This window comes from Rhodamnia argentea, chromosome 7, assembly GCF_020921035.1.
Source record: "Rhodamnia argentea isolate NSW1041297 chromosome 7, ASM2092103v1, whole genome shotgun sequence".
In the NCBI taxonomy this organism is placed as follows: domain Eukaryota; kingdom Viridiplantae; phylum Streptophyta; class Magnoliopsida; order Myrtales; family Myrtaceae; genus Rhodamnia; species Rhodamnia argentea.
In genome coordinates this window covers 4,912,883-4,925,534 of record NC_063156.1, presented here as the reverse complement: position 1 = coordinate 4,925,534, position 12,652 = coordinate 4,912,883, and the positions used below count along the sequence as shown (strand labels likewise).

The 12,652-nt window shown below is 41.4% G+C and overlaps 1 protein-coding gene across 2 annotated transcripts; it reads left to right on the top strand.

Moving 5' to 3' along the window:
* The first annotated feature begins 9,214 nt into the window (after positions 1-9,214).
* On the top strand, positions 9,215-12,329 carry LOC115750851 (protein translation factor SUI1 homolog 1-like). Of its 2 annotated transcripts, none has more exons than XM_030688446.2 (5): positions 9,215-9,319; positions 11,385-11,473; positions 11,572-11,777; positions 11,905-11,958; positions 12,046-12,329. In XM_030688446.2, the coding sequence occupies exons 2-5, from the start codon at positions 11,437-11,439 to the stop codon at positions 12,088-12,090; spliced, it is 342 nt and encodes a 113-aa protein (XP_030544306.1). In that variant the 5' UTR covers positions 9,215-9,319; positions 11,385-11,436; the 3' UTR covers positions 12,091-12,329. The 2 variants fall into 2 exon arrangements, with proteins under 2 accessions (XP_030544306.1, XP_048138220.1); XM_048282263.1 differs by lacking the exon at positions 9,215-9,319 and adding an exon at positions 9,358-9,504.
* Positions 12,330-12,652: the final 323 nt, after the last annotated feature.

The following is a 12,652-nucleotide window of genomic DNA, read 5'->3' as shown; positions in this document are numbered from 1 at the left end:
TAAAATATTCGCGTCAATTGGACTATGAATGAATCTTAAGAAGAAAAGGAAAAGCAAAAAATGAAGAAGTAAACAGAGAGGTAAGAGCGCTAAAAAGATTCTGTAAATGCACATGCTATGTAAAAAGTTTGAGTTCTTAAGAGAGAAGTCAATCCACGTAGGTGATATTTCTGGTATTTTGCATTAGTATAAAGACGGTGTGAGCATTTACGGACTTTGAAGAATGGATAGAGGAATATCCCAGCCTAAAGGAGGATTCTTTATGAGCGAGATCGGTGAGTATTCTCTTTATTTTTCAAGGTTTCCACAGAGCATGCATTATACATGGTTATATCTCTTCTTTGCCTTATTTTTCTTTTAGCTTCATATCACACACATTGCTAGAAGCCGCCAGAAGAAAAAGTTCAATAGCCGCAATTGTGGACAAGGCCCATCTTCGCAGCATCAAGAAGAATTGGAAGTAGCATATTGATGTTGGTTGTAATAATTGATGGTTTATACATGTTAATTGATGTCAAGGTCTTTTATATGTCTAAAATCCAAAGTTTAAGTCCGGCTAGTTTTGTTGCTTTGTGACAAGTAGAGGTCTGACTTGTTTTGTTGCTTTGTGTTAAGTAGAGAATCTTCCAAAAAGTTACCCCGAAATAGTCCGCCAAACCAAAATCATTAAGATGCTCTCATATTTGGGTGTCGCTGTTATTATAGGTGCGATCCTATATGGTATTAGTCGATACCATCGCATTGGGGACTATGAGTGACAGTAATATTTTTCATTTTTTTCCTTTTTTTTTTCGGTTTTGGGGTGAGGGAATCCAAGAGATTATTGATACATAAATGTAGGATAATTACTTTGTGTTTAGCGCCCTTTTCAATCATTCCAACATGAATGGTAATATTTCATCTCACTTTGGCCCTACAACTCATCTAAGTGACCATTTTTTGCTATGTAACGGGAAAATTTCCCCCTATTGCGACCCCAAAAATCAGACATGTTGATGTCACCGGGTGAATTGGCGTGTGAATAGGAAGAATCTTACTGCCAATGTTGACTATATCCAACATTTGTTATTGTGTAGAGAAGCATGCTTATCATAATAGTAAAACAAGGGAAGATGGCTATCAAACTAGTTTTTCAAGAGTTGCTGAATCCTCGCAACTTCATGCATTGTGCAATCCGCATTATGGAAATTTAAACTATCCATTTATGTATAACAAATGCGTTCGGGGTACTTGCTGACAAGACCCGTACCAAAACCTACTATGAACCCGCATATCTCTACCGACAATCTTTGCATACCCACCGATGCCGGAGAAAGCTAGTCTTTCTAACAACCTCAAGATTCACCTGCTATGTTATGTCCAAACACAAAGGCATCAGAAGGCACTTTAAGTCCAAAACATCTGCCACCAAATGAATTGGTGCCCTTTAATGCAATAAGAATTAGCCAGCTCCACGCAGCAAAGTCAAGACGACGAGATCCAACGCACAATCATGGATCATGGCTAAATAATTCTCTTTCGCCGTCATGCCCAGGATGAGCAAAGTCCTCACCTTCAACACTTCTTGCGCGACGGGAACCAATACCCGGGACCGGATAATCCTTGGCCCGACCCTCAATCGTTTTCAGAATCATCGGCCAGAGCTTTTTCAAGTCCGCATTCGCGCTACAAAGTCGAGCATGCATACTGCAAAAGTGTCCCTTCAAGAAAGATTCGATGTGGTTCTCTCCTAGGAGCCAGGTGATCGAAATGGATGAAACAATTGACCGGGGGCAAACTGAAAATGAAGATACCCTGTTGTTCGAAAAGGGAGGACAGATACAAAATGAGGCAATCAAGGTCGTATGGACAAGCGACCCAGTGCTTGGTTTGGTGGCTGAACGAGTGCAACTTCTCTCCCTCCGACTCATTGAGTTGGGAGCAAAATCAGCGATTCGAACGGTGGGGTGGAAGGAGATGGTTAGTTCAGGATTTGGATTCCGTGCAGTCTTGAGACAGAAAAACCATATATAGCGTCAAAACACTTGAATGACTGAGCTATTTCGATTTTTACTATGCATTTGGGATTTCTTTAACTTGACATTAGCACAGAACACTTAAGCTTTAAAACCAACGTAAAATCTTGTTACAATCCGAGGTCATCTCAAGTGATGTGTAATGTCCATAGAGGAAATTCAAAGTCGTGAATCCTTCATTCGTTAAGTTCGCGAGACGTTTCTCTCACCTTCCGTTCTCTCCCTCACTCTTCTCGCTCCATGATCTTCTTCAACCTTTAGCTACAGATCTATGAGTTGGTTATTTTTTTCTTTTTTCTTTTTTCTTGTTTCTTCTTCTCTCCCAACCTAGATATGAGAATTCTGTTCTCCTGATTTTGTTCTGGACATGGGAGTTTGAACTCTCCGATCTCATCATAGATCTAGGAGTTATTCTGTTGTGGTTTAGATATGGGAGCATAATAAAAATTCTTTTAAGGTTTCGATGTGAAGTGCTCTGTCAGTATACAAGTCATCTGCTTCTAACTTCAATGGTGATAACATGAGCTCTGATGTCTCGCTAAGCCACAAAGATTTACTCTCTCAAATACAAAATCTGTGCTGGTTCAACTTGTTTTGGTTTTTTCTGTACGACGATGTTGCAGAGGAAGCACACTACCAACTGGCAACGCCGTAATTATTGGAGAAATAATTACGGCGTGTGCTCACTCCTGATCGGGCGCCCCATTTAATTTGCTTGACATACCCATTGTTGTAAAATAAGCATGTGTTTAACCATTCTCGTGCTCTGTTGATCTTATTTAAACGATCAAATCCTCTTCATCTCCATCAGGAGCTGTCTCCATTGGATCCATTTGTCATTGCTGGTGCTCGAGACAGCGATCGTTCCTTCATTTTCACAATTCCCCATGCCTTCACCCCAAATTTAGCCATGTCCGAATCTTCATTTCCGGCACTATGTCGATAGTACATCGAGTTGACTTAGAAACACATTTCCTTTTACGAACATTCTTCTTCATTCGACAATAATCACGGCTAGGGACGGTATATTTATCTTTCGAAGAGAAGAGTTCTGGCCCTAGCAATCGTGGACGGTAGAAATAGCGCTTCCTTTCGCATTTCACTTATAATTGTAATGTTTACACCTTTATTTTTATTTTATTTTTCGTGCGACGATTGGGGTGCTGTGCTGCACTGGAATGGCCAACAAAACCACATCACCGTGAAGTTCGAGAACCAAGCCAAAGAGAACTCAACAAGTCAAAGCAACCCATATCAAGCAATACTAGGACAGCATTTCGAATCATCTCAGAGAGAAGGGAAGAGAGGCAGAGGTGAGGGAGAGTAAGAGTACATCTTGATACTAATTTTAGGTCAACTTCATATTATCTTGGAAAAGTACATTTCACAATAATTCAAGAATGGTTGAAGTGGAAAAAGTATCCTCCAAAGAGTCCTTAACAGGTAGTAACAAGTCGACAAATAGAAAATATCAAATGGAAATATCAACACCATTGTGACAGCAGCCATACAGAAGAACCTGCCAGTATGAAACTTATTGATGTACTTTAAGACGTTAAAAAAAAATCCGGTTGTCCCAAAAGCAGTTTCTAACAAAGTAGTGAGTAGACATTAAGACATATAAATTCAACCCTTTGCTGGAGACCCATCATCCAACATCTGGTTGTTATGACGATAAACACAGCAAGAAGCAATCCTTTACCCAAAAAAAAAAAACACAGCAAGAAGCAATCAGAGAGATATAAAGCATAACCTAGGGGCAACAAGGACCAGGGCGAAAAACCCATCTAGCTCAACTAATTGCTTTGTGAATCATACACAGTCGTAGGTTTATATAAATACATATTGTGAAACCTTGTTCGCAATTTGCTTAGGCAGAGTGGTTGCTTAATAATACATGCAAATAAAAGTTTTGACTCCAGATTTCCAATTTTCAGTCATCAAATGAGAAACTTGTCCAAAGGAAAACCAGTATCATATTGGTTACCAGTAGTAAATAAAGTTCAGAATGGAACCTTCATCTTTTAGTTGTATAAAGAATGAAGTTTTATGACCATAGAAGACCTAATCTGGAAGTATCAACATTAAGAAAAAGAAGATGTCACTAGTAAGTGTGAGAAAACACGAGCTGTAAAATACATTGACCTTTCGGAAAAGCAACGATAGCAGTATATTTAACTTTCAAAGCCGAACTCTTAGCTTTCATCACACTAAAGCGCTTGTAGCAATTGGGAATAAGGCATCGATGGACACAACTGGCCAAAGATCGGAGAGAAAAAGTGAAAACGTGACTCCATATTCCTGCGTCAATCAAAGATGCAATAACAACTGGCACTGTACATTTCAAGGTTCATTCACATGCCTGATACGCATATGAATGTAAGTATCTTCTTAGCCACAGGAAAAACATGCAAAATTTTGCTAAAAACAATTACAAAAGGAGCATATAAAAGAGACGAAAAGACGAGGGAAAAAATGTCAATGAGATCATAAGGAGGCAAATAATGCTTACTGTGAAAAATACAATACCTGTGATCATTTGATCAATGCAAATGATTTATTTCAGAATGGGAGGGATGGTACAAATAAATTTGTCACTGTAATTTAGTTTTGGGATTTTTTGTGACCCCAAAATTATTTTTGAGTAAATTTGATACAGATTGACTAGTTTAAGAATTTCGATGACCCAAAAATTAGATTGTGGCCAATTCACCACAGGTATACGGTTCCGAAATTTTTCGTGGTAGTAACTCCAAAAAAAAAAAAAGGTACATGGATTTCACATGATTATAATGCATGGATCACTAAATCAGCGTTCTAACTCGGTGTATTTCGAGAGGAGTACTTTCCTTTTGCGCAGCCCAGGAGCCCGCGATCCTCCACCGTTCATTCCCTCACTGGCTTCGATTGGTGTAAATCGATGGCTCCCACGCAAGGGCCCACGAAAACCATCATAGGACGAGCCAGACTAGATCATCACGGGGCTATCTCATTCCTCCTGCAAATTTCATCGAAGAACGACACACATGGAGAAAGAAAAGCAAGCGGAGGAGAGGAAGAAAAAAAAAAACGGTGGAGGCGATCATGGATTTCCTCTGGGAGACGAGTTCCCCTCCGAAGCCATCACTCATCTGAACCCCATCCGGATTCCATCGACACCAGCCTCCAGGCCGCATTCAGACACACTTCCGAGGGATATGAGATCGAGCAGCGACAATCTCATTAGATATCTTACAACTAGAGGATTTATCCATATTAACCTTAGCAACATAGCTTTACCCATACCAAAGGTTTAGAAGACCTCTGTCCTATCTATCTCGATGAGACGAGACCAAAGAGGTTCCTCTGTAAGGTTCGTCCACAGAGGATGAGTCAGGGTAAGGCTTGAAAAAGAAAAAATCATTTCTTCCCTCTTTCTTTTTCTTTAGCAAGTCCCCGAGACCAAATAGTTTCAGTGGTAAACCCGCGATGTATTTGTAGTCATTGGGCATATGTCCGTGTGAAGTTTTACTCATCAACCGAAATCACCATGGTGGTCTCTCTAGGCTCTCTCTCTCTCTCTCTCTCTCTCTCTTCTTGTGTTCTCTGCGTTTCATGTGTGGTATCTTCAACGGCGTCCAAGTGGAAGAGGAGACAAGTAGGAAATTTGGGCTTTGGTTGAAGCTGGGCCTGAGTTGCAGATAGATGAATATGGGTTGCTTTTTCTGTCTAACTTGAGTTAGCTTGGGTTGGGCTTAGTTTTTAGTGCAAATGGGCTTTGAGGGTTTGGGCCGTATGAAGAGCCCTGGGCGGGCCATAGAAATGAAATAGTTTAGGCATAGGGTGTTTATTAGAAAATGCCATTATTTACATATGGCAATCTAAATTTATTTAATTTGATGTTTGTTTTTGGAAGATAATTCGAGTCCTCATATTTACAGCACTATTTATTTAATTTAACATTTGTTTTTGAAGTTAATGGGGTCTCTACATTCAGGGGACAGTGCGAGAGGGAGCGCATTACTCATTGATCATGAGTTTATTCCACGTCCTCTCTCACACCGGCCAACAAATGCTGACCCCAGCAATATACCGTAACCCGTTGAAGTAGCTCTTCCAGATTACAGCCAACGCTAGTACACGGCAGCTACTATCAGCACCTCTTAAACAGCCCACCCAGTTGATGACTTTCTCGAGCTACCGATGTGGGATAGCAAAGCTCCATTTATTGCCTACGTTCACTCCCCCTGTTTCTCTTGCAGCGAATGTGGGACTTCCGTCCAACCTCACCCCCTCTGTCTCCCTCCCTCGCACCCCCTTACGCGCGCCCAATTCTGATTCCGGGGAAGGGAGAACCGAATCGCGCAACTTGTAATCCTAGGCTAGATGTGGACTGTTCAGAACGAGTAGCGCCACACGATCATCAAGACAATTCTTGGTCGGGTTACTTGGGCACTTGTAATAAGCCTTTGGTCAAAGATGCTGCTGCTGCACAGGCTTCTTCTCCTGAGGTTGTGGAAAGTAATGCTGAAAATGCGGAGAAACTCGAGAGTCGGAGACAGATCCATTAAAAAGGGCCCTCTTTTTTAGACGATTGATGATCAAACATGTTGTTGCCAAAGGAAGGAAGGAAAGGTTGTCTCAGAACAACCAGGTCAGAATTGTGAGTTTTCCCGAAAGGCAACCCAAGAAAGCTGGCTTTTCGGCCAATCTCCCCAAAGAGATGACAGGAATCCACGATGCTCCTGAAAAAATAATGGGGCACATCTCTTGAAAAACCCTGAAATCTTTAGGGACCATATGCCATTGTCGAGAACCATCGATCTGATCCAAGTCAAGGGAGTCACAGGATCATTTGTACTACGGTGGCTATCCTGCGGACTTCTCTGCTCGATCCAACGCAAACCCGGTCGCCTCAAGTCATAACGCGGAAGGTTCGATGCTGCAGCAAGCTCCTTTTACAGCCGCTTCATCCTCAAGAGGACATCTAAGACCTGGCATTCTTTATTATCCGAGCTTGTCATAGCAATCGAAGTCGAGGCCGTGCTTTTTCGCACGGGAACCGGAAAGTCGAGGGGGATTTCTCTACCTGCTTGCCAAACAGAATATAAACGGGGTTTCATTCAGTGGAACACACAACGCGAGCTGCAAGAGTCTGAGCCTGCGGTGATGTCAAATGGGTTCTGTGCTTGAACTCTTCTCACAGTGGATACCATGCCAGATTCTAAGCAAATTTTGAGACTTTTTTCTCTTTCGGCTAAAACAACTGAAAGAGCTTTCAATGAGACGTGGACAAATGTGTAAGCAATCCTAGAATAATGGTTGGGAACGAACCTTAAACTTTGTTAGAAACTCTTTTAAGAGTTTTCTGTCTGAACTTCCAACTGCATTGCCTAATAATTAGCTAATCATCCATCTTTACCAAAGGAAGAAAGAAGAACAATCCGCTTTTGAGCTGCTTTTTCCCTCTGCAAGATGTGGTTCCCCAATCTGTAACCCATCATTTAGGAAGTCCTGACAGTGATGAACATGAAATCTTAGATCAGTGCATCAATTCATTACTTTTGAAAACAAAACCGGTGGCCTGACAGTGACTGATACCCGTCCGAGCCGCTAGTCTATCCGATATTTAGAACATCGGTCCAAACTGGTCAGGCTAACACGAACAAGGAGCGACCCGCTTTTCTTAGGGGGTTGCGTTGAGGCGGTTCGTTATGTCAAGTCATCATGGCACGGCTTAAGTAGCCAACAATATTGACACATCAATAACAAAAAGGATTATCAAAAAAATCATAAACCTATTGTATTTATGTCAATTTAGTATTAAATCTTCCAATTTAGCCAATTTAGTCTTAATCCTTTTTACTATTTGATGATTTGATCCTAATCCTTACAATTGTGTGAATTGAGTTCTAAACATTTTGATAATTTTTTTTCCTTATTTTCCTCCCCGGTCGCCGGTCTCAACCAGGATTGGCGGAGGTCACCGAGTGTCGGCGACGGCATCCAAGGGGGAAGACCTCTCGCCGTTGTCAAAGGCCAGCAATGGCATCGCGAACCTCGCCCTCATCAACAGCGAGTGACCTCTGCCTGGCACTAACCTTGGCAGTGACTAGCAAAGGTAAATAAGAAAAAAAAAAAAGATAAAAGAGAAGGAAAAGGGAAATAAAAATGGAAAAAATCATAAATTTAAACAAAAAATTGCTAAATTCTTTCACGTTAGTGCCAGCTATGCATTCCTAGGACAATCGACACCGATTGGACTACCACGTTAGTGAATTTTGATCCAAATTGGTCGAAACGACTAAATTGACATATGATCAAAATATATAGGATTAAATTAGCAAAATATCAAAAGATCTAGAACTCAATTAGCATCATTAGAAGATCTAGGGCTAAATTGGCATCAATACAATACATTTATGACTAAATTGGTCAAATTAAAATGTTTGGGACCAAATTGACTCAAGTACAATAAGTTCGGGACTTTTTTGATAATTTCTCCGTAAATGGCGATTGGCCAAGAAAAATTAAGGGCTAACCCAACTATGACATAAGTTCCATAACCACGTGATGATGAGTTGGGCAAGAAGAAGCACATGACGGGCCGAGCCCGAGCACCGACCTACCGCCAATTCGGCTAGGAATGTCGTAGCGCCCGGCCCCGACCGGGTAAATTGAATCTGAGATTAATACGTAATGTCTCTTCCGCTGTTAAAAAGCATCGTAGGTAGGAGATAAACTACATGTCGAGGTCCATCAAGCGGACAACCAAATTTAGCAATTTCTTAGTTGTACAAATAGATAAATGGATATAGACACGCATCTACGCTCGCCTCTCCAATTATAGTAAAAGAAACAAAATGGGAAATTTTCCGAGAGTCGTGTTTCTTTGGGGCTGTCGAGCGGGCAAAACACGCACAGCATCTGTTCCCACACCTTTAATGGGAAATTACTCTCTAATCCCAAGCCATCCCACCCTGGACACGTGGCGCCAATCGATCGCCCCCAACGGAAGTGCCTCCGACGATCTCGACCGTACGTCCCTTTTACCTCCCCACACCCGAAGCCGACTCGAAGAAGAAAGGCGTACGCCATCCTTCAGATAAAAGGGCAATAAAATAAAGAAACGAGAAAAGGCGAGAATACGGAAAATACCGAAGGCGTTGTGTGGCTAAGGAGCTCGGCCCGTCTCCTCTCTCCCTCTCTATATAAAGACGCGCCTGTGTTCCCAAAGATTTCGTCTTGCCATTCGTTTCTCTCTCTCTATCTCTCTCTCTGCGTCTCCTCCTCTCTACCTCTCACATCGGTGTATCCACTTTCAGGTAAAATTGCTGGTTCTGTCTCTCTCTTTCGGTAATCGGGTTTTGTTGTCTGCTGTTTGCGTGGAGAGGTTCTTTGCGATCCGATTCTTGTGGTCCGTGTTTCCGATCGTCCTGTTCATCGAATTCTTCGTCTCTTTTTGGGTCCTTTTGGGTCATCGGTGGTAATTCTTGATTTGGGTTTCTGGGTACGCTCTAAATTCCGACTCTTGTTTTGATTTCGCGATTTCTTATGCAGTGTGATTTGGGTGCACGATGGATCGTTCGTTTGCTTTTTTCACGATGCTGTCTGGCTTTTCGTTGTTTGTGTTGGCGAATAACAGGTTTATGTGGAATTGGTTTGTTTGTCTTATAGTCGGTTACCTGCCATATCGTTAGATAATCAGATGAAAGTTCTCGGGGAACAGACCGGACGGTGTAGACTTCTGTTCTAAAAGACAAGGCAGCGAGGTTAGGGAATAAGGAACCAATTCTTTGAGAGCCTTTTTGAATTATTATCAAAAGAACCATGCCTTTGTAGAGGTGAAATAGATTCAATCAAACACGCGTAGTGCAAAATAAAGATTTAACCAAAAGGAATTCCGATGAATTTGAATGGGGGGCGAGTGAAAAAATCCAAGAGGTCCATTTTCCTTCTTGTTCATCAATCGGAGATCAAGACAAACCGGGCACCACGGTGAGATGTGAAAACACCCGATCCCATTTCGACCTTGATGTGTGGAATCGTCTTGCGCCATATGTACTGTGATTGTTCGGGAGACATGGTCCAAGCCCGGTGATGTTCAAGGCTTTTTGGGATTGACGCTAGATAATGCCTTTCAGATCTACCAAACACGTTAAGGATGTATATGTGATGTGATTTATGCTGCTCACAGGAGGACTGATGGGCATGAAATAGTATCTGTATCACTTTATCTACCCTCATGTTTAATGATCTCGGATCAGCTTTTTTATGGGTTTGAGGGACTACACGTTACTTAACAAAACGCCCCCATCTACTAATCCTCTGCTTTGTTGGTGTGATGCATAAGATTGAAGTTAAGTGTAGAATTTATATAGGTGGTCTTTGAAGAAGATGGTAGTTCCTAAGAGCCAAGAAGATGGGATACCGATTCTTTGATCTTGAGCTGCCTGGGAAGGATTAAAGGAACATGAAAGTGGTTTTGTTGGCTTAAGTTCATAGATGGATGTGATGTCATACTTTCTAGAAAATCTGAAAGTTATGAAAGTTCACTGTTCTCTTCATATTTTCGCAAGATAAGAGTGGATAGATCTTCTTGAGTTAGTTGTCATCCTTGGTTGAGATTTGTTTCTTGATAAGTATCAAGTATAACTTGTTGGTTAAACACAACAAACAATATTGTTACTGGCTGTTATTTTAATTTATTAGGGAGATTTGATTGGCATTGATCTTTTCAGTAAAGTGATTTTTATGCATGATCTACATGGTCCTGCTTGGTTTCTGTTAGGACAGGGCATGATATGTTACAGAAAATGAGTGTTCTGCTAACTATTGGTGGATTTATGGATCAAGATATCTCCATCTGTGGATTTATTTAAACCTATGTTTCTAGTAGAATTGTCCTTAGATTCATCTAAACTTAATGCTTGTGGCAGTGCACTGGCTTCTACATTGTACTAGGCCTGTGTCTAGTAGAATTGTCCTTAGATTCATCTAAACTCAATGCTTGTGGCAGTGCACTGGCTTCTACATCGTACTATGTGTTGGCCTAAAACTGCCCTGTTGGTAACATTAGGAACTCTGTTACATTGATGTTGAAGCCTGATGTTATGCCAATCGTTTCAGTCTGTTATTATTCATGCTTCATGTAATCAGTTTTCTGAGCTGGTTCATGAGGAAATACTTTCTGATGCCCTTTTCTCCTCTTGATGGATTAATGAGATTCAAATAGCATTTATTCTTAGGATGAGTTTCTCAATTTCAGAACCATTAAGTCCTAGACTGTATTCCTCATTCTAAAGACTTCACCAACATGAAAAGACGATGTAATTGGTTCTTTTTCGTTGTCGATGACGTGCTAATCGTTTGTTTGTTCAATTTTTTCAGTTCAAATATTGCCTAAAAGAAGAACAAAGTCCTTTGTGGTTACTCTATTTTCATGTCTGAGCTCGACGCCCAGGTTCCAACCACTTTTGGTATGTTTCGTTTGTTCTATTCAACCCCTTTTAGATCAGTGGTTCATTGGCTAACGGCGCTAGTGTCGGTTTTCTGTCCGTGTATTGTGGTGCGACAGATCCTTTTGCTGATGCGAAAGCTGAGGATTCGGGTGCTGGGTCAAAAGAATACGTCCACATTCGTGTCCAGCAGCGCAATGGTAGGAAAAGCTTGACCACTGTGCAAGGTCTGAAGAAGGAGTTCAGCTATAACAAGATACTCAAGGACCTGAAGAAAGAATTTTGCTGCAATGGAACTGTAGTCCAGGACCCGGAGTTAGGCCAGGTGAATATGATATGTGCATTCTTGGCCATTTTTAACCTGTATCAAATTTGTCTCCTGTTGGCTCACGTGTCTTTTATGGTTTTATTTGCTATATTCTTTGGCTGAGACATTCGATATGTTGGTGCAGGTCATTCAACTGCAAGGTGACCAGCGGAAAAATGTTTCGACCTTCCTTGTGCAGGTTGGTATACCTTGTTACATGACTTTTTACCCTTAAGTTGATCCCAAACCGAACCACGGTTAATTTAGTATTATCCTTGTTTTGCAGGCTGGGATAGTGAAGAAGGAACAGATCAAGATTCACGGTTTCTGAAGTCAGGAAGTCGGGATCGCTAAATGTAGTTTGTTTATGTGCCCACTAGGCGCGAGTGCGCATACATGTTCTCAATCGCCTGACTGTTACTATCAACTCTATCTTTATATGTAGGTAAGAGATTTTAGACACGACATAGTATATGTACGTCGCTATTGCCCGTTCTGCTGCTGCTTCTGAAATTGCGATGGTTTATTGCATCTTATGTTTGTGATTTCCTCGAGTCCTTTCGATTCTTTTGCAAAGTGCCGGTTACTGTTTAGGAGGGGCAAGGCTCACACGGCTGGTGCATACTTCGATCGAGCCAACACTCATATATTGGTTGGGCGTGCACCCGTGTGGCTGCATATATGTCTGTTATTTGCGAAACTCGGGATCTTCTAGACCTCCCATTTTAGGGTGCTTTTTATATGTCTTAATGACGTTAAGTTCAAATGAAACCCTTTCTACACTCGCAGCTTTACAATCTATCAAAAGCGCCGATAGTTTTTACTTTGCTAATACAACCGTTCTGTACTTTGTCAGTCTGAACATCGCTGCTCGTCGTGTTGTAATATCTTTT

Coding starts and splice junctions, on each gene's coding strand:
- LOC115750851 (XM_030688446.2), top strand. CDS start 11,437: ATGTCTGAGCTCGACGCCCAGGTTCCAACCACTTTTG. Junction 11,778..11,904: donor AGGACCCGGAGTTAGGCCAG/GTGAATATGATA, acceptor ATGTTGGTGCAG/GTCATTCAACTGCAAGGTGA. Junction 11,959..12,045: donor TTTCGACCTTCCTTGTGCAG/GTTGGTATACCT, acceptor CTTGTTTTGCAG/GCTGGGATAGTGAAGAAGGA.